Source organism: Neolamprologus brichardi, chromosome 10 (assembly GCF_056152115.1).
Source record: "Neolamprologus brichardi isolate AB-2024 chromosome 10, ASM5615211v1, whole genome shotgun sequence".
Taxonomy (NCBI): Eukaryota; Metazoa; Chordata; class Actinopteri; order Cichliformes; family Cichlidae; genus Neolamprologus; species Neolamprologus brichardi.
The window spans coordinates 21,096,763-21,118,086 of record NC_142113.1 but is presented as its reverse complement, the minus strand read 5'-3'; the positions used below and the strand labels follow the sequence as shown (position 1 = coordinate 21,118,086).

The 21,324-nt window shown below is 41.5% G+C and overlaps 1 protein-coding gene across 5 annotated transcripts in view; it reads left to right on the top strand.

Annotated features, from left to right (window-relative positions):
* The window catches only part of LOC102793722 (phosphatidylinositol-binding clathrin assembly protein-like), a 28,561-nt gene extending 7,466 nt beyond the window's left edge, over positions 1-21,095 (top strand). Inside the window, exons 3-19 of one of the 5 annotated variants that reach the window (XM_006784933.3) lie at positions 3,294-3,369; positions 3,765-3,867; positions 5,206-5,299; positions 5,397-5,508; positions 5,955-6,061; positions 7,473-7,514; positions 9,278-9,363; positions 9,887-9,950; positions 11,358-11,491; positions 11,733-11,830; positions 12,074-12,187; positions 12,299-12,329; positions 12,470-12,611; positions 13,601-13,624; positions 13,998-14,054; positions 14,234-14,353; positions 16,691-21,095. In XM_006784933.3, the coding sequence (XP_006784996.1) occupies positions 3,294-3,369; positions 3,765-3,867; positions 5,206-5,299; positions 5,397-5,508; positions 5,955-6,061; positions 7,473-7,514; positions 9,278-9,363; positions 9,887-9,950; positions 11,358-11,491; positions 11,733-11,830; positions 12,074-12,187; positions 12,299-12,329; positions 12,470-12,611; positions 13,601-13,624; positions 13,998-14,054; positions 14,234-14,353; positions 16,691-16,705 (1,419 nt within the window). In that variant the 3' untranslated portion in view covers positions 16,706-21,095. Of the gene's footprint in view, positions 1-3,293; positions 3,370-3,764; positions 3,868-5,205; positions 5,300-5,396; positions 5,509-5,954; positions 6,062-7,472; positions 7,515-9,277; positions 9,364-9,847; positions 9,951-11,357; positions 11,492-11,732; positions 11,831-12,073; positions 12,188-12,298; positions 12,330-12,469; positions 12,612-13,600; positions 13,625-13,997; positions 14,055-14,233; positions 14,354-16,690 lie in introns of all 5 variants that reach the window. The other 4 variants (XM_006784932.3, XM_087847405.1, XM_006784934.3 and 1 more) reach the window with 4 other exon arrangements.
* Positions 21,096-21,324: the final 229 nt, after the last annotated feature.

Genomic DNA, 21,324 nt, shown 5'->3' with positions numbered 1-21,324 from the left:
GTGGGACGTGACTTGAAAGGCCAAAACGACTCTGCCGAAGCTCAAATAGAAATGTAGAAAAGCTTATTCATCTATTCATCAGTATTGCTCTTCCAATAGAAAAAGGCACCAAATAACCTCTCATTATCAGTGACTCCTGTGTGTGTTATCAATTAATTACACAATTTGTCACTAGGCAGCAAAAGATGACGATCAAACCATTTCCTGTACAGTCTAATACTCTGCGAACTCTGAGCTTGCTGGTGTTTTGATCGATCCTGAATACTTTGTAGAGATTTCTCTCCAACGCACCCTCAGTGAGATTCTTTGAAACCGTGTCTTCCATGTGTCCAGCAAGGACAGATGAAATATTCGGCTGACATTTCAATGGCCAGTATGACAAATCGCCGCGCTCCACTGCGCGCCCTGCGAGAGCAGCGACCAAAAAACATCAAACATGTTAAATGATGAGCTCCTGAGACTAGATAGAAGTGTCGTGGCAACGATTACTCCGGGGACGATGACCCTTACAGAGCATGTGAGCAACAAAGCTTTCAGTGACATGAGCAGTGACATGATGTTTTAAAAATTTGTCAGGGTTGTTTAAATTGGGCGTTTTTAGCCTGGCTTTTTCCTCACTGGTTTTCACCCTGGCCAGAAAGACTCCGTGTTTACAGGCCTCTGAATTGGCATCAAAGCTTGCTTAGCGTGATCTGATCCTTTTAAAAAGTGGATGCTGGAATGGGTTTTGCTGCAAATGGGATATCAGTTAAGGAAAGAAGGGGTTGTTTTGTATTGGTAGTGAGGGCAGATTGTGAACGCTAGATCAAGGAAAAGTCGTATGAGTCAGCTCTTAATGTTAAAACACCACAGCGAGCTGACTGACCTGATGCACCCTGGCAACCACGACTCAAATAAACAAAACAAATACATGCAGCTTTTTCCAGAGGCTGCCTTTTTTCTCCATTGAGTTCTTAATTGTCTGCCTGCTTTCAGTTGTTACAGGAAAGTTAATCTGCTTTTTTTCCCCTGGGTAACTCAACCTAGACAAACTACATCAAGCCTGGACATGTTTATGAATGCTGATACAGTTTTCAAGGATGTCAGTGTGTCTGTTTCATACAGTTTCAGGACGATTATCTCACTGTTTCCTTCTTGGCTGTGAAATTAGTAAAAGGCAAAAAAAAAAGTAGGGCAAGATCTTTCAAATAAAGACGGGGCAAACGGTCAGTGAAACAAGTAAGAAAGTGAGTTACACAGCGATAGCTAATATACCCAAGTTTGGTAACACTGGCTACTATAAGATGCTAGTCAAACCCGTAGAGTGTATATTAGACTTTGTTGTAGACACAGTATTGTCACCCACTGGCTTTAATTTTTGCCGTTTTCAATTTCTAGCACCAGATCACAACAACAGTGGCTTCAAGGTGATTTTTTATTGTAAGGTCAAGACCCTACAATGCAAAGACAGCAGGAAAAAACCCCAACAATAATATGATGCGACAGCGGGAAGCAAAAACTCCCTTTTAACAGGAAGAAACCTTGACAGAACCAGACTCAGGGAGAGGCGGCCATCTACTGCGACCGGTTAGGGGTGAGGGGAGGAAGACAGGACAAAGACACACTGTGGAAGAGAGCCAGAGATTAATTATAACTGATGATTAAATGCAGAGTGGTGTAATTTTTGCAGCCTTAAATCTGCTTTTGTGTTGCAGATGTTACGGAGCCCTGCAGGGGACATGGGAGAAAAAAAAAATTAAGACGGACTTTTGCGAGATCTCGCGAAAACTTTTGCGAGATCCCAAGTTAGTTTTGCGAGATCTCGCAAAAGTTTTGCGAGATCTCACAAAAGTCTGTCGTAATTTTTTTTTCTCCCAGGCTCCGTGTTTTTTTAGATCAGATGTAACTTTGAACAAGCGCCAATTGCTAAGTTAGCAGCTAATGCTGACTAGCTTAGAATTTGGCCATGTGCAGGTTAGAGAGTGCACTGCTGATAGCAACCACTGGTTACTAATGAGAAATGTGTTATCCCTGACCATTTGGTGAGCAGTTGCTGGAGATTGTTAGATGAAATTGGGAGCAAAGAGGTATACAGGGGTTATGAACGCTTTGGGCAACAAGCGTTGGGCGTTGACAGCAATTTACACTATATCTATAAACACTCGACAATTACTCACTGAGTGGTGGAGAAGCTGTAAAGCATAGCAGTAAAATATGTGCAAAACATATGGGCAAATGTTGAAGCCTGCTAGCAAACAAAGCAATCACAAGAAGGTTTTTGGTGTAGCACCACGAGGTGGCTGTAGCTCAGAAGGTAGAACAAGATAATTGAAAGGTTGGTGGTTCAATCTCTGGCAGCTCCAGTGTTAGCTAGAAAGCACTTAGGTGCAGAAAAAAGTCCTTTTACTAATGGATGAATAAAGCATGTTGTATAAAGTGCTTTGAGTGCTCCAGTACAGTAGAAAAGCCCTCTATAAGGACCAGTCCTTTTAGCATTTACCCTCTTTGCAAAACCACTTGCCAAGTGCTCAGGGAATACAGTTTTCCTAGACCTGCATGACTGAGGCCTTAGCAAAGTGCATACACAAAATGCCAGGCCTGTGGTGCTTTTTCAAATTCTTCTTCTGTGTTTCTGTGGTGACATGAACAAAAGTCTGTCACAGATACAAACTTTGGTGACTTTTAAATTACGTACGAGCACAATTGTGGATTGAGAAATGTGAAACAAACACAAATGGAGAATATAACGTCACATTTGCAGGGAGGTGGTGAATATGAAAATCAAAAGAATTGTGATTTATAATAAATCTTTAAAAAAAACATATAGATGCTAAAAATCGCTGTACGTGTGACGATGTTTGTGCAAGGTTTCATTCATATATAATCATAGGTAGGGTAGATACACAAATATATACATATGCTATGATCTTTACAGTAAGATGCCACAGATATGCTAATTATTGATAACATGTAAATACAATAACACTAGATTTTAATTCACTGAAAACACACAGAAAGCACAGATAATATTACTGTGCACAGTGCACAGTATTTGTCACACTACTGCATTAAAAAGGCACCGAAACAATAACAATATTACTTTTAAATTTAACTTTGCAACAAGAAGAACTTCTTTTGTCAAACGTTACCTGCGTCACCCAAGCCAGCACAATTACCCTCTGAAGAATGCAGATAAAGCTGCAACGTTTGTGTACATACAGGCTGCCCATGTGGCAGTTTGGCCTTGACTTGAAACTGTCAGGCCACAGAAAGAGAGAAATCACTAACTCATTCTTCTGTTCTTTTTCCTTCAGAGATTGATGCAGTACCTTGCCTCCAGGAATACACTCTTCAACCTCAACAACTTTCTAGATAAGGCTGCACTACAAGGTGATTTAATGCCATTTGGCTATTTGTAGACTCAGCAGTGCTGTACATCTAACAAAATGACTTTATGTCGGACTCTCACTGCCTTGGTAGCGCTATCAACAAGCTGCTGCTCAGACGGACCAAATCTGAAAAACCTACCGATGACTGTACCCTTTGTTTGTTACAAAGGCTGCGGAAAATTAAAAAAAACATGCTTGGTGACTTTTTAATTATATATACAAAAGGAAAACAAGATAAATAAATAAAGTAAGGTAATGCATGAGCACTGGAAATGCAGGGCGGTCGCAAAGAAGCGACTATATTTTTAATTAAAATAAGTGTAGCTTCTTAATCTAATGTGAAAATTGGTCAAGCTGATCAATCTCTAACTGCAGCACCCTCTCTCTGCCCTACAGGGTATAACATGTCAACCTTCATCAGACGCTACAGCCGCTACCTGAATGAAAAAGCCATGTCTTACAGACTAGCAGCGGTGGACTTCACAAAAATGAAGAGAGGGTAGGATACTCTTGCTTGTAACACTTTGCCTGTTTTTTATCCTCTGCTTTACCTGTATAGTAGAAACAGTAAATATATTTTCTACTTTTCCTTAAATGTACATTTATGTTAACAAGTAGTCATTGTAGCCCCAAGTGGCAAATGCATGTCTTGTAAAAACAGTGTGTTCAAAATGGTTTCTATTTTTGTGTCAAGTGGTCTTGTGCCTATGTTTGAGATGAGAGGGCAGGGCTACCTAGCAACATTTTTGTTTGCATATGGGCAGCCAATCAGAAGAACATAGAACCTTAAAGAGACAGAGCTAAAAGGGCACAGAGAGTAGATGAACTGAGCCTTTGAGTAATAAAAGCTTAGAGTCACTATTAGTGATATTCTAGAACAAAAATGTTGAGCAAGAAATTGAACAGCCTTTGATGCTAAAATGCTGTATTAGAGTCAGTATATCATAACTGCAATCTTAAAACATTGTAATTATAAGCTACTGGTCATAACAGACCAAACAAAGGAAAACAATTACAAGTATTGAACCAACAAAGGATGAGTGTGAGGTTGGTTTAGGACATGTGTGAGGACATTTTTACATTTTTCAGTGGGGAGGTCAGAGTGGGATTACATCAGGGTTAGATGAGGTCAGGCAGGACTTTCAGTGGATTGTAGTGTTTGCAGATGATAGTGTGACCTGTAGTGAGAGTAGGGAGGAGCTGGAAGAGAGCCGGGAGAGGTGGAGGTATGCTCCAGAGAGAAGAGGAAGAAGAGGAGGGAACAGTTGTAAAGCTGAAGCTGTAAGGAGTACAGATAGTTAAGGCAAATGAGTTTAAACATCTGGGGCCAACCATCCAAAGCAGTGGCTTGTGCACAAAAGAGGCAAAGAGGAGAGAGTGTAGGCAGGGTGGAGTGGATAGAGATGAGTGTCAGGGTGATTTGTGACAGAAGGATAGCAGGGTGAAAAGGAAGCTGTACAAGACTATAGTGAGACCTGCTATGATGTATGGTTTAGAGATGCCACTAACAAAAAGACCAGAGGCAGAGATGAAGATGCTCAGATTTTCACTGAGAGTGACCGAAATGGACCAGATCAGAAATGAATACATCAGCGAGACAGCTCAGGACGACCAGTTCGGAGATAAAGTTAGAGAAGCGAGGCAGAGACTGTTTGACACGTGCAAAGGAGGGCTAGTGGATATGTATGTTTGATGCTGAAAATGAAGCTGGCCAGGTAAGACAAAAAGAGGAAGACTACAGAGGAGGAAGTTACATACTCTTGATTTTCAGTGCACGTACATCACTTCCTCTACAGGCTTGATGAGTTCTGCGTGTGTTCTCCTGTGTGATTCTTAGGGCTGATGGTGTGATGCGCACCATGAACACAGAGAAGCTGATTAAGACTTTGCCCATCATTCAGAACCAGCTGGATGCACTGCTGGATTTCCAGGTAAACATCTGCCTTAATCGCTCCAAACCCTTTAATGTAAGCAATTGTAGCTGTCACTTCAATATCTCATCTCTTGTTTGTTCCTCCTATCGTCCAGCCAAACTCCAACGAGCTGACGAACGGAGTGATCAACACAGCCTTCATGTTGCTGTTTAAAGACTCCATACGGTTGTTTGCCGCTTATAACGAAGGCGTCATCAACATGTTGGGTACGCACGACACTGCAGATCCAGAGTTTGTCTATCTTTAGTTCGTTCTATATTTATGTGGTAATTTTCCTCTGATGTCAAGATCACAAGACTGTGACTCCATCCAACTCCACTTAATCCTTCTTTAGAGAAAATCAATTTTTCCTCCCACTGTCTTCCAGAGTTCAATTAAGGACCACTGTGTAATGATCAACTTCTTTTCTTCCATTAATTATTAAGGCAGTGAGGTGTGAGGGTCTGATAAGAGACCATCAGACTCTATGATTTTATTGTAAGTGGGAGTCTTAATGAAAATTAATTTCATCCTGCATGGACAAGAATTGGACAGGCTTAACAGGGAAAATCAGTACCAGATTGATTTTTAAAAGTTGTTTTTTACAGTATACACTGCTGCAGGTCAAAGTAAATTCTGTTTCTTTAGCTGTTTCTCGTCTTCTGGCACGCAGAGAAATACTTTGACATGAAGAAGAACCAGTGCAAAGAAGCTTTGGAGATCTACAAGACCTTCCTCAACAGGATGACCAAACTGTCCGAGTTTCTCAAAGTGGCGGAGGTAACGTCCGTTTGTCCTGCCGCTCTTCGATGGAGTTAAACACCTGTAAAGACGATGGGAATATCTATTTGGAGCGAATCTCAACGGCCTTCCTTCCTCTCTGATTTCATATAAATATATTAAATGCTCCTTTCTCATTTCGTCCTGTCACTCAGGAGAAATTTAATCTGCAGAAAAGCGCACTTGAACCTGTTGAGATTTGCTCCAGACTTCTGTTACCCCGGGAACTGATTTACGGTCAATCTTCTCAGACCTAAACTGACCGCAGATCAGCCTCCGGGAGCTTCTTCTCTTTAATCTTCCAAGTCTCTTTTTTGCACTAGATCTTCTCCTGTTTCTGTCCCTCTCTTGCCCTGGCCTAGGGAGGGGTTTACTTCAAGGCAGTCATTAACGCCAGAGTCTTATAGGCTATCAGAGAGACACTCATGTAGAGCTTCCAGTTGAGAGACCCCTCGTGTGCTGCCTGTTCACATGCCTGCACTGCATGCCCAAGCAAGCTCCTTTTCTATCACTATCTCTTTCTCTTGTTCTAATAGCTTAATTTCCACCCTATTTCTTTTTTGTTGTTGTTAATAAATAGAAGTTTCTTTTATTTTTAAATGGCTGTTACTCAGTTAACAGCTCTTGCTGGGCTTCACAATAAATATAAACAGTTTTATGATCTGTAGACTGCGCAGTATAATCGTGTACATCTTCAAAAGCTGCCTCGCTGCTTGGTTTCGTTCCCATTTGGAAGAAGGTTTGGGATGCAGCCACTTGATCCCAAAGAAAGAGAGAAAAAAAAGGAAAAAGAAAGAAAGACTAACGTTGACTTTAAGGACCCATTCATTTTACCTGTCTAACAAAATGTGTTTGTCTGTTTGTGTGTCATCTGTGCTCCCCTCCCCTTCTTCTTTCTGTTCAAAGTCAACATTAGTTGAGTGTCTTCCTTTTGGATGTTTCTTATCTTGCAGTCACATGACCTGTTGTCTGCCCTCTGTGCCCTGCCTGTCCAATCAGTCGTTGTGCTCAGCTTTCATTTCCAACCAGATCTCATCGTGTGTGTATTTATAAGTGTGTGTGTACATGTACTGTGTGCGTGTGTGTGTATATATATATATATACATATATATAGGTGTTTGTATGCGTGTGCATGCGCCCTCCTCCTCTGTTGTCTTTTCTTTGTTTTCCTTTACAGCCACTGCATGAAGTAATGAATGCTTGGGTTTGATTCTTCTTTCTCCCTCCTCCTCCTCTTCCTCTTCTTCCTTCAACACGCCTCTTCCCTTTATTTTTTATTACTATGTGGTCTGTTGGGTTTTTTCTCTTTCTTTTTTTGGTTATTCCCTGATTTATTGTTACATTTGGTTTTATTTTTATTTTGCCTCCCTCCTCCCTCCCCCTATCCCTCCTTCCTTTTTTTGTGACACAGCGAGTTGGGATAGATCAGGGCGACAGCCCCGATCTCACACAGGTCAGTCTACATCTCATCACAATCAGTCAATCAACCAGTCAGTCAACCAGTGTATTAAATCCGTCAAAGTCAGTCCCATAATGCTTCATTCTAAACGCTCCCGTTCCCTACTCACCCTACAGACCTGCCCACACTGCAGCTGCCCCGTCCTCCTCCTCTCTTCTTCACTCTCCTTAACTCCTTCACTTTGTCTCCTTTTCTGTCTGAATCGAGAATAGAGAGGACACATGCAACTAGCCTGAAAGCAGCATTTTTCCCCCCTTGACAATTTTTAGTCATGTTTTCCTATCTGAATCCTTGCAGAACAAATTTTACTCTAAGGTAAGATTTTTTTAAACCAGTTTTTATGCAGCACAGCCACAAAAGTTTTCAGTCTCTCTCTCTCTCTTTTTTCAGATTAATTTTAGATATCCGTGACTGGGGCATATAATATGTCAGAATTTTTTCTGGCAGTCTTTCAGGCATTTTCCCAGTGTAAATATCAAAGCTTGTCTGTTGACTCAAAGGCTTATCATACAAAAAAACGTCAGCACAACTTTATGAAATAGGCTTTTGTCCATCTAAGCAGTGTTCACATCACTTTCTGAACAGATTATGTCCCTTTGTATTAGCTGTGGGGAGAGCAGCGAATGGTTTTTGTTAAATAGGTTTCTGCAAATATGACTTGGATAGGTGTACATAATGCCATCATAAGTACTGCATACTATGCTATGGTCCTTGAATACAGCTTATCCTTTTCATTGGATTTTAACAATGTGACAAAAAAAAAAACTTAAATGGAAAAAAGTTGTTTTTTCTTTTTCTTTTCTACATTTATGTCGTGTTTGTAGTGCTTATGAAGACCTTATATGCCCTTATTCAACAACATAGTGAACCATGCCTTTACTAAGCTCTAGATATGTGTCTGTTTTAATTTTAAACTTTTAGCATATTCTAGATTTCTCTGAAGAAGGATGCCCAGAATTCGCATTTTACTCTCTTTCCCCCTTAAAATAAGTATATGAGAAATCTTTTCTTTGCCTGTTGTGTTTGCCTTGTGTTCTCTGGTGCTGAAATGTAAAGCTCTGGGTGAAAACTGTGGTATCACATGTGGTCCAAATGAAACCATCCATCCTTTTTGTTTTCCAGTAATGAGTGCAGGCCAGCTGTTCGATGTGTATACCTGGTTTTTTCACCAGATGTTTACATTTGACTGAGTTAACTTCCTTGGCTTCCAGCGGGACACAGTTTTGGTGCTTAGCTCCAGTGATTACTTCCTCAGCCAATCAAACCACTAACACATGAATCTTACTGTGGAATCCACAAGTTAACTCTTAAATTTTGGATAGTGATTTTCTTTCTGTGTATGCGTGTGTAAGTGTGTGTGTTTACGAGAGCATTTGTGCACTGCTGGCCTCTGCATGGGCTCGTTAGATGGTTCACAGACGTGTTTGTTGTGTTTCGACTCTGGAGCCCCGCAGCGATGATGCTCTGCTCTGTCCCGACCTGTCAGTCCTGCTGTGGACTCGCTTGCATGATCCAAAGCTAACATGTGCATGCTGGCCAACCAAACCTGATGAAACCAAATGAAAAAAAAAAAACAGAACAAAGAGCTGTCGTAGAGTAGATAGTGAATTTGAGGGTGATGTCTAAATTTTGCTGCTGCTTTGTGTGTGTGAGAGAGAGATGAAATGAGAAGTGAGGAGAGGAGGGAAAAGCGAGCTAAGTGCCCCAATTTGCCTACTTGCCCATGGTTGTAATCTGCTGAACCCCACCCCCCTCAGGCTCCCAGCTCTCTCCTGGAGGCTCTGGAGCAGCATCTAGCTTCTCTGGAAGGCAGAAAGCTCAAGGACCTCTCCACCGCCAGCAGGTATGATCGGATCACAGACAGGCACCTCAGGCCTGCTGCATCACTCACTTAATGCTACTTTTAAAACTATTATTTCTGCTACAGCTGTTCTTTCCCTTACTGCTACCAGTATTAGCACTACAGCAACCATGGTGTACTGCTGATCTGCCACCATGAATTTTACTACTGCCAGATTTTTACAGTTTCTCTTATAGCCAACATAAAACTTGCATTTTACCTACATGCATCATATGCTGTTGCCTAAATGATACTTACAATCAAATTTTACTCAAAGTTCGTTTCTGATCACTACTTTGAAACATTTCAACCGTGGGTCATGCTGATGGTTCCCAGATAACTAAGTGGGTTTTTTTTTTTTAGCTTTACATGGTGTTGTTAAAAAGTATCAAAGAGTAAAGTAAAAAATATCCCCCAAAAAAGAAAAAGAAATTTAAAGAGACGCGTAAACCCTGTGTGTGTTTGCGGGTGTGTGTCTTACCTTAAGATCCAGCACCTTGTCCAGTGCAGTGTCATCTCTCTCCAGCACGGGGATCTCTCTCAGCCGTATGGAAGACAAGACGGAGGACAACCGACTGCAGCAACACAAGGTGAGTCAAACCTGTCCACATACTGTGGACAGATTTGCACAGTTCATACATACCACATGCCAGAACTATTGCAGGGATTCAACCACAATATGATTGCCTGTGCTTTTTGGTTTTCCAAAGATTAACTGTTCTTTTGTCTTCTATGCTAGTGAAACACTCTGAAATCCGTTCACGTGTGTGAACCATGTAGACCTCGGTGTCTTAAGACTTTCTGCCCTCCACACTGTTGTTAAAGTTGAATAGACAAGTGCATTAATTCTGCAGTACAGTGAAATACGCTGTCTCTCTGTAGTATACAGAGCTGCACACAGAATAGAAATGAGCTCTCAGTCTACATACTGCACTCCTGCAGTGGAGTTTATTCTCAAACAAACCATCCTGGCCTTTCATTCGATATTAACAATTTAAAGGAAGATTAACCCTTGAAATACACAATCACTGGATGCTTTGTTATTTATCTAATAAAATGCTCATTAATGAAACTATTAAACTGGGCAATAATATGACAGCAACTCATTTACATGAGTTAAAGAATGTAGACATGGTCAAGATAACCTGCTGAAGTTCAAACCAAGCATCAGAATGGGGAAGAAAGGTGAGGAGACTTTGCATGTAGCATGGTTGTTAGTGCCAGACGGGCTGCAATCTACTGGGATTTTCCCACACAACCATCTCTAGGGTTACAGAGAAAATATCCAGGAAGATGCAGTTCTCTGGGAGAAAATGCCTCGTTGATGTCAGAAGAGAATGACCAGACTGCTTCAAGCTGATAGGAAGACAACAGTCCTTTTAAAAAAAAACACTCGTTACAACCATGGCATGCAGAAGAGCATAACACATCCAGCTTTGAGGACAACCTTAATCGCTTTTGGACAAAAGAAGGTTTGATCTGATCTGGTCTCATAAAACCATGGAGCCATCCTGCCTATATGGATGGTTCAGGTTGGTGGTGTAAGGATGTGGGGGATGTTTTCTTGGCAAACCCCTTGATACCACTGGGTATTGTTTAAACACCACAGCCTGCCTGAGTATTTATGACTGCAGTGTACCCATCTTTTGATGGTTGTTCCCACCAGCAACTCTAACTGGCTTCTTGAACATGACAATGAGTTCACTGTACTCAAATGGCCTCCGTAGTCACCAGATCTCAATCCAATAGAGCACCTTTGGGATGTGGTGGAACAAGTAATATCACTAGATGTGCAGCTGACAAATCTGCTACCATGTCAACATAGACAAAATCCTTTGAGGAAAATCACCAGCACCTTGTTGAATCGCTGCTAATAAGGATTAAGGAAGCTCCGAAGGCAAAAAAAAAAAAGAGTCTGACATAGTACTAGCAAAGTGAACCTTGTGTGTATTATACTAACCATAATCATCTACATTGTGTTGATGTATTCTGTCTAGGAGGACGGTCACAAAGTGATCGACATTCAGACACCTAACGTGTCACCCAGCACCCAATCAGTGGGCAGTGCCAACAGCAGCGGAGGGGCCACAGATCTCTTCTCTAACTCACCTATTGTACCCGTCAACAACCAGTGAGTGTATTGTCTGCGCTTATATATATATAGTTTCTACAAAGAAAAAAAGTGACTCCTATCTATACTGCTAAAAAAAGTGTTTTTTGTATTCGTTAAATGTCACAAGTCTATTACCTTGATCTTATCCTGATATTTTGTCCAGTTACCCTACGTCTTTAGATGAAAGCCTTTAGCCTTTACATTTTTAGAATAAAGTGAGGAAAAAACGGTGCTTTCCACTCCATTTTCCTTCCTGCAGTGTGCCAAACCTGACTAGTGAGCTGTTCACCCTGCAGCCTAACTTCACCCCCATCCAGACCACACACACTGTGCCCAACAACAACAACGCCTGGGGAGGTAGGACTACGCACGCACGCACATGCACACACGCACGCACATGTACACATAATCATGTTAACGTACAATGAAGCATGAGAGTAAATTCCCACTCACTACCTCAAACACACACACACACACACACACACACAAACAAGCGCACGCTTAAAGCATGTTATGCTTTGACAATGACGGCTAGCTTCTTCATGCTTTTTGACTCATTTCTTCTCTTTTCACGTTACCATGGTTACCCGTGGACATCAGGTGACTTGCTAAAGCCATCCCCACCCACTCAAATTCACAGTCCTGGAGCCCCGTTGCACTCTGGGAAGATGCTGCCCAATGATTTGGACTCATCCTTAGCCAACCTTGTTGGCAGTGAGTACAAAATGTGCAAATTTTCCCTTCACTTTTTCCCTGTTAACCAGTCGTGCTGTGTCTCCCTTTCAACTGATGCTATGTTTATTTTTGTTTTATTTCTTCTCCCAGACCTGCAGTTTGGGGGGACGCCAGCTAAAAAGTGAGTGGGTTTGCCTTACATCAAAAGCCGAGCCGCAGGCAGACGACTGCTGTCGGCTCTCTCACGCAGTTCAATGATTTTTGCATCCTCTGTGCACCTGTAAATGCACGTGTTAGATCGTGTGTGTTTTTGTGCATCAGGCCAGAGCTCCAGTGGAGTCAGCTGGTAGAGAAGAAGCCGACGGGTGGTAGTGGCTGGCAATCGAAGACCATGTGCACCAGCACCAACTGGACTCACACCACCCATCCCATGGCACCTGCACCCATGCCCGTTCCTCAAATGGTAAAATAAAGGCTACAGTTACTTTTTAATTGCCTGCAAGAGTTTGTGCTTGTGTCATCAAGGTCCTGTGGTTGCACTTACAGTCCCTCTGACACTTTTTTTCCCCACTTCTGCTGCTTGATTAGACGTCTTCTCAAGACAGTATGGGTGTGAAGGTTTCTGCTTTATTAACAGTTTCTCCAGTCTCCACTTAGTATGGTTGGTTAATTTGGGATTAAAATATAATTTCACATATACATTTCTGTAAACCAAAGCTAGCTATAAGTGGACGAGGGATCCTAGGTGAATTTCTAAATGGATGGGTTTGCTCCAGCGCGATGGCCAAGAAACTGAAAAGGTTTCTGGCTTCCATGCTGTTTAGTCAGTTGCTTTATCGCTCATTAGTGTTTCCCTACTGGCCGGTAGACTTTACAATGTGATAAGGTAATGAAAACAAAACAGATTTTTCTTGGCGCTTCTGAGTTTTTAAAACTGGAACCCCAAAGCCTCAGCTTTTTTAAGATAATGATAAAAACTGACATTGGAGGCGCAGTTGGATTTTTCTCCCAAAAGTCTTTATAGATGTCTAATAATTGTGGTCATGTGAAAGAGACCAAGTGACCACTGAGAAGATTGGCAGTGAGGCTGTATCCAGCTCTTTCAATGCATCAGTACTTTTGAAGGAGCTCCCAAATGTGTCTGTGCCTTTTGTGCTCCATGCCAATTATCTACACGTCTCTTCAATTCAGTCTGGTTTCATCCTTTTAATTTTGGACTGATTGACCTCTCAACTCAAACTGCTCATTTTCTCAGCAAATGGTTTGGAAAGATGGTGGCACGCCTTGAATGGAAAGTAGATGATTTTAACATGAGGAAAGTGCAAAAAATTCCGCTTTATCTTCTCTGCCTGTTTGGAGAAAGAGAACGGGCATGGCTGTGATTGTGGTATGCGGAACTATTTTAGAGGTCTTTAACTGTTTTTCTTTTCTCTCTTTCCTTTAACTCGACAGAATGGGATGATCTATACTGGCTATGTAAGTTTCTTCAGCCCCCTTTCCTTCGCTCCTCGTTTTGTCCACGACATCCTCCAGAACTGCACTGCTTTGCTTTCTTAATCATTTTCCTTATTATACTGTCTTAGAACTGTCCTTTTATCCCTTGTGGTGTCATCTCGATTCAATTTTGTTAAACGTTAAAGCTGATTTTGTTTCCCAAGATCTTGTAAAAGCCGAATAAATGGGAATATTTATTTGGCATAACAAAACAAAAAATGACTTTCTTTGAGGTACATCTTTGACAGATTAGAAATTAATTGCCCTAACAGAATCAGGGTTAATTTTAATTTATTTCTTTTGGTCACTATTAAAAAGTATTGTGCATTACGCCCCTCCCTGTTTTTCTGTACAGGCTCCAGCACCAGTGGCTTTTCCTATGACGACACCCCAAGTGCCTGTGTATGGAATGGTAAAGAACAACTTCCAGTCTTATCGTGGTCTTGCAGTCAGAGATTTTTAATTTATCCAATAAATAGTGTTTATTTTTATTCTTTTGTCTCGGTTCACGTTGCTCTATTTACTGCCCACCTCTTTCGCTCCCTCATACTCTTCTCCTTCCCTGCCTGCTCTCACCTGTGCTCTGAGAAGCTCCCTCCTCAGATGAATCATCAGATGGGGGGCGTTCCCATGATGCCCCCACAGCATGTCATGTATAACCAGCCTGTCCTGAGACCCACCAATCCTTTTGGACCCATCCCAGGAACACAGGTAACATCAGCCCTCACAAAAACAAGCAGAAATGTTAATGAACATGCCAGAGAGCGTGGGGACAAGAGCATAGCATATGGGAACTAATGGGATCATCTCAAGTAGTGCAATGGTAGTACGCAGTTGTGTTGCACAAAGACACAAGTTTAGTAGTTTTGCCTCTGTACACCACCACAGTAGATTTTAAATCAACCAATCATGATGTGATTGAAGTGTAGACTTTCAGCTTTAATTCAAGGGGTTTAACAGAAAAATTTGACAAACTTTTTTAGGAATTACAGCAATTTTTATAGATATTCTCACATTTTCAGAGGCTTCGCATTAATTGGACAGTTTACTGTTTCATGACCGGTTATGCCTACTTCTTTGTTCTTGGACAAGCTTTGAAGACACAATATCTGAAGTGTTGATTTTTCACTGCACTTTAAATATGAGGCCCAAGGAGATATCAGCGCAAGTGAGGGACATCATCATTAGGCTTAACCCCCAATCAGAGACACGGCAAAAACCTGGTATATTCTTAAAAACCATGAATTCACCAGCTTAGCAACAACAAAACACCTGAAAACATTGAAGATTAGTAAACAGAATTATAGACAGCATTATAATGATTATAATCATATCCATGATTAAGAAAAACTAATCTAAATGTGTTAACAACACTTAGGTGTTGGACATAGGTGCATCACTGTCAAGGTCTATAATCAAGCGATGGCTTCATGAATGGAAATATAGAGTTTTTGCAAAAAGGTGCAAACCACTGGTTACACTCAAAAACAGGTAGGCCACATTAGACTATGTCAGAAAAAGAGCCTGCACAGTTATGAAAGAAATATTTCGACAGGTGAAACCATGATGAACTGGCTACCAATGAAATCAGGTCACTAGTGTTTAGTGATGCTGTAACTGCAGATAGAAGTAGTAGCATGAATTCTAAAGTGCACATAGCTATACTTTCTCTATACTCTCTCAGATTGCAGATCTGACTTCCCAGTGCAAATGATCCATAGCATACTGCAAGAGCCACCCAAGAGTTTCTCAATGCAAAGAAATGGGAAATTCCTCAACAGTGAAGTCAGTCACCAATGAAGTATATCCTATATATACACAGCATCCCAGCTGTTTTGTGGCTACATCGATGTAGTTAAACAAGCAGGCTGGGGCCGCTGGTTAGCTAAATCGAACTCCAAATTATCCAGCAAGTAATGCCCCCACAATCCCACAACTTGGCATCAAATAAGAAAGAAAATGTTAAGCGATTTTCTTTAGGGTTATTGGTGTGCTGTTTTTTTTTTCTTTGCTTGTATTTTTTTACTTTTGTTTCTGCTCTTAATGCTAAGGTAAGCTATCCAACTTCTGAAGAAGTATCAGTGTTCACATGCAAATCACATGTCAGAAAATAAGTGCAGTTGTCAAGCTGTGCATTCCTTTGTAAACCATAAATCAAACATGCAGCTTGTCTGGGTGCTTTTTTTGTATTTTTCTTTCTCCTTACACTTGACCAATTACAGATAATCTGACACCACGCAGAGCAATTTTGAAAGCAGTCACAATACAGTTGGGGAAAAAAACTGCCTTGTTGAAGCAGCAGCAGCAATGCTATTACAAACATGACCAATAAAAAAACAAAATGTTTAGTAGGTAATGAGGAGGGTGTGTGGATGGAGAAACTGCCCAAACGAAATCATCTGCAAATATTGGACAGCTCTAACATTTATGGTTTTCAGTGCGTAGCTTCTGAGAAAAGCAGATTATTGAAGCAGAAACAGATAAAAGAGAAAACTGGGAAGTAATAGGAGCTATTTAAATGATTTCGGCACATTAACGGACTGCATTGCACATCTTAAACCGATGTGTACCAGCACAGAAACAACACGGGCAGAATATTGCTTTGGTACAAACACTGAATCTGTGCCTCTTCAAGTCCTCGGGAATAACAGAGGCCACTCGTTCATAGCTGTTTCTCTAGGGGTGATTAGCAATGTTCAAGTAGTGGCTCCATCAAGAGTCTCAATGATGAGTCATGTTGTCAGGTAATTTAAAAATTGACCAGGAAGCGTGAAAAAAACAAAAAAGTTCACTGCGAGCAATCATCAGCTGCAAAGGTTACAAGACTCACAGGAGCACAAACGATCAAGTATATTTTGACCAATTATTCAAAACACAACAGAGTAATATAATTGTTTACTGAACAATCACCGCTCCGAGGTGCTGTTTTCTTGGCACTGCGGCAGCTAATACGCTTGTCAATAGATGCCTGAACACTTGATGAGCTGTTTTGTTGAACTAAATTACTCTTGCATGTCTCTCACCCCCCCACCACCCCGTCCTCTGCAGATGCACTTCATGTAGGGGATGATGTTGTAACCATGGCAGCAAAGCTGGGAGAGAGAAGGCGAGAGGAAAGAGACAGAGAGAAAGAGTCGGCAGCGAACGCAAATCCAGAACCAAAATCCAGCGCAGGGGAAAGAAAGAAGAGGGCAGAGAGGAAGAAAAAGGGGAGGGGAGGGGAGAGGACGAAGGAGAGAGGAGGACCAGAGGATGGATAGAAGATGAAACGCTGATGTCAGTTTCCATGTCACCTGACCCTCTAATCTCCTCTCCTCTCTCCGTGTGGCTACTGATCTCTCTGTCTTTGAATCTATAGTGCTGGGGCACCAGAGGCTCTGCATTAGTCCCATTCATCCTCTGCTTGATTTGCCAGTTCAAATGGCAATTACGACCTGTGATGACACTATGAGGACTGACAGCTCGTTGGAAGTGCAGAAGCTCTTTTGCCATTTCCCCCCCGCCCCTCACCCCATCATACTGATAATTTCCTGTATAAAGGCTTACCCGCATCTCTCTCCATCCCTCAGCTGAATCAAACTTGGAGGACACGTGTCTCTTTCTCTGATTGGATCGTTTGCTGGCACTTTACTCTATGTGACCTTTGCCAAGGGTGTATTTCTGTGTAGGTGATTTTTAGCATCTTGTTCCGATTGGTTCCCGGTAACGTGTCATCCATCCATCACCCGATGTCAGAAGTTATTGATTTGAATGCGTGCGTGTGTGTTCGTGTGTTCGTGTGTCTGCGCGTGCGAGCGTGTGTTCCTTTTTCTACATTTCAGCGTGCCGCATCCACGCATCCATTTGAGTCTTTTTATGAGCTCCATTTGTTCTTAATTGCCAATTTCACAGAGAGAATCGGGCGTAAAACAATTGGCACGCTTGTGTGATTGTGGATGGACGTGGAGCTGTGTAGGGTGTGCTACAGCGTGTGTTTCTCTTTTGGTACCTGATGTCATTAATGTGTTGCCAGGTACCAACATGTTACTGCACTGGAATTAACTGATGAAAGCACTGAGCCAGACCCAGGCATCACATTTGGATGTAAACAAACCTCCGCTACTTGGGGACGTGATGTACACACTGTGTTTCGTTTCGTTTTTTGGGGGGTTTTGCCCTCTTCTACAGGCGTGCAATATCATGCAATCTCATTATACACCCATTTGTAGCCCGGTTAGAAGCCTTTTTCTGCTGTAGTGTCAGAGTTCCTGTATGTCCACATGAGATTTCTGTACAGAATACTGTGGATTTTTTTCTCGTTTTCTAAGCTGTTCTGTTAACAACTGAACTGCTCTAAAAGTTGTGAAAAATGCACTGAGAGCCACACAGGAGGTGAGTTGACATTAGGTGAATTTCAATCTAGCAATCAGTAACGGTCAAGCTCCCAGCTGTATGATATCCTCCCTGTCCTGAGCATTTGTCCTGTCCAAAATTATCTCCTGTCAAGTCCTTATCACCCCCACCCTACCCACCCCAAAAAATAATAAAATTAAGAAAAAAATGGATGAGGGTAGAAGTCTCACCTCCACTGGGAGGATTTAAAGAGAGACACTGAAAGCGAGTTATTAATGTAGAGTGGAACGTTTATGGACAGGACAGCTAAAGGTCAGTCTGGAGCGTCAAGTGAACGACAGCAGTGGAAAGCAGCTGAGGGTAATGTCTGTCGATCACGGCCCGAGCAAAGCCCGCAGCGACGGCGCGCAGATTAATTCGGACAGCCAGAGACAGGGAGGCTCTAATGAGACATTAAATGTTAATGTGGATTTTCTACGAGATCCAAGGTCGAGTTAGACTCACAGTCAGATGATATATATAAAAATATATATAGCACAAACCTTCAAAGAGGGGACAATGCTCTGCTGCACAAAAACCTAAAATCATTGCTGGGATGTACAGTCGAAAGGGGCAATAATCAATTGGGTATGAAGTCGTTTTTTTTATTGGTTGTGTCCGTTCTATGTACATGTACTGTATGTGTGTTTGTGTTCACATGCCTTCCCATAGAGATAAACAGGGTCATGTTCCTCGGTTAGAGGTTACACATCTCTATCGAGCTGGTAGCTTGTACTAACTTAGCAATGAGTGTTATTGTGACCGTGTCTGTACAACATCACATCATTTTAAGGTGGCTCTAGGTTCACTCATCTGCTGCAAAACGCAAAAAACAGGGGGGAAAAGAAACCCCCGAGTCATCAGATGTGGAATCTGTCAAAGTGAGTCTGAAGCAAACTTCTCCAAAGAGCTGGAAGTGCACAGGCTGGTGATTTCTAACAACAACAACAAAAAAAGAATCGCAACTGTAACTGCTGGCTATGTAAAAACCAGTCTCACTGCAGCTACAACTCTACTACCAGCAGAGAGAGATTTGTGCTAGGAATCACCGGGCAGGCAGATGTTTCACTTTTGAATGAACATAAATGTAAGAGGTCAGCTGAGATTTGGGTATTTCCTTCGGGAAAATGTCACGCCATTACTCCTCGTTGCAGTTATTTGTCGTTCTCCGTCAGATGAATGAGCTTTTCATTGTGCACTTCACTCCCACCAACAGAGCTCGATCCATCCTGGGCCAACCTCTGACTGTTACTGTGTCCTCTGTATATAGGTAATGCTGTTCATGTGTTTTTAGACGTGCTCTCTCTCTCTCTGTAAAGTGATCGAAGCCCCATTGGATGACGTACTGTACGTGGGACAATTTATTGCTGTATCTGTGTTTGAATGGTTGTACTTTGAAGGTGTCATCATCCAGGGATGGGCGGGGTGGGTTAGGGTTGATGTTTGTGATGTTTGTGTCCATCTCGAGGAGTAAGGGTGGGGTCGGGAGGGCTGGGGTTTATGGGGGTAAACTATCACAACTGGTCTATACCAAGAGTGTCTTCATCAAGGAAGTGGACAGGACAGGGTCTGTCCTCTTCAAAACAGGAACATTTTTTGCACCAAAGTCATCATCAAAGCGCAGCTTCTTCTTATTCAAAGTCACTACGGATGGATGATATCAGAACTCAAAGGAATTTTTTTTGTTCTTTTATTTTTAGAGACAAAGAAACTGTCTTTTTTTTGCATGATTAAGTGTCGTCTTTTTATTGGCTTGTGTGCCCGGTAAAAGCATGACCATTGTGTGAACTCTCACTTACCGGTGTGTTTGGAAAACGTTAAGGAAATTTCTCCATGAGATTTTTTACTTACCTCTTGACATGAACACTCATTGACATTCATAAATCAACTGTTTTACAATGTAGGGGTCCGTAACTGTTTGAAGGCTGCCTCGCATGCAGAAATGCAACTTGCAAGTAACCCATCAAACTTCAAACACAGTTACCATATCTGCATCTCTGTAAAACATCATGGATGTCAATGTCGATTATCACCTAGCTAGCTAGACATTGCAGTCTTGTAAAATCGCTCTTTATTAAAGCGTTGCTATTTTCAATACGTGTGTTTGAATGCTTGCTCCTTTTTCATACTATGCCAGCAGCATCATGAGAGGTCGTGATTGAAAGTCCAAGTACTGTAATACGTGTTTGGTCTGGTCCACATCGTGTGGTGTTCTTTGTGTTTGCCCAGTCTTGTCCTGTCTGTTGTCATAAACTAGACTTATCAGTTCTTAGTCACACCCTAAAGCACAGACCGGTTTCCTCTTAAGCCAGTCTTAAGTCCATGAGATGCTTCAAGTGTGTTTTGAACAATTTTGGAAAACTAGGACCAGAAATGTACAGATGTGGGGGTTGGGATTTGAGATCAATGGCATCATTTTCAGCCCAACTGTGTTAGTGCAGATGGGTAAATTAAGAATCTGTAGCATTACCCACATCTCTTGGTCATGTCTCTTTTTTCCCCTTCTAAGAATAGTTTATTAATATTATATTCTTCCTCACATTCCCTCTACCTTGCTATGGTAGATTAAGGGACACAGCATGAAGCCTTTGAGGCAAACTAATTGTAGTATTTTATCTGTGGTGGGACTTTCTAAAGCCCAATGAAATAAGGTTTGAAAGGCAAAGTTTTAGGAGAAAATTATTTGCTGTGACATCTTACCTTTCCATACAATACAATAAAAAGAAGAACCTCCACTTTCAGTGTACACATTTACCTACACTCTAATGGTGCACATTGGATTTGGAAGGTTAACACAATGTTTCAAAAGTGGATGCTTATATTAAACATGGGTTTCATAAAAATGAAGTGAGTGGCCAAGTCCCCCCACCTCTCTTAGATTGGAATAGTCACACAGACAATATTCATGCAATAATTGCAAGAAAATTCTTTTTTTTCTAAAACTGGAATGTTTATTGAACCTTCTGACAATTTTTTTAAAAATCAATTTGCATTTGAGTTTGTATAATTTCTACTATGTCCATAATTTCTGTCCAATTTATTGCGCCATTTCATTCAGCTTTTTCAGGGGAAAAAAACAAAACACACTTATTCAGAAGTCACAAAAACCCATGTATCAAATAGGCATTATAGGGTTAATCTGGTCATCGCAGGAACAGTAAGGACAGCCAATCAGAATAAGACAGCTTTAAAAGGAAATGAGCTAAAAAGGTTTGTTGTAGACACAGGATGGACTGAGAGGCTTTAACTGAACTGCGAATTGTGCTAAGCTACCCTAGAAAAGAATGAATATACAGAAATGAAAAATAAAC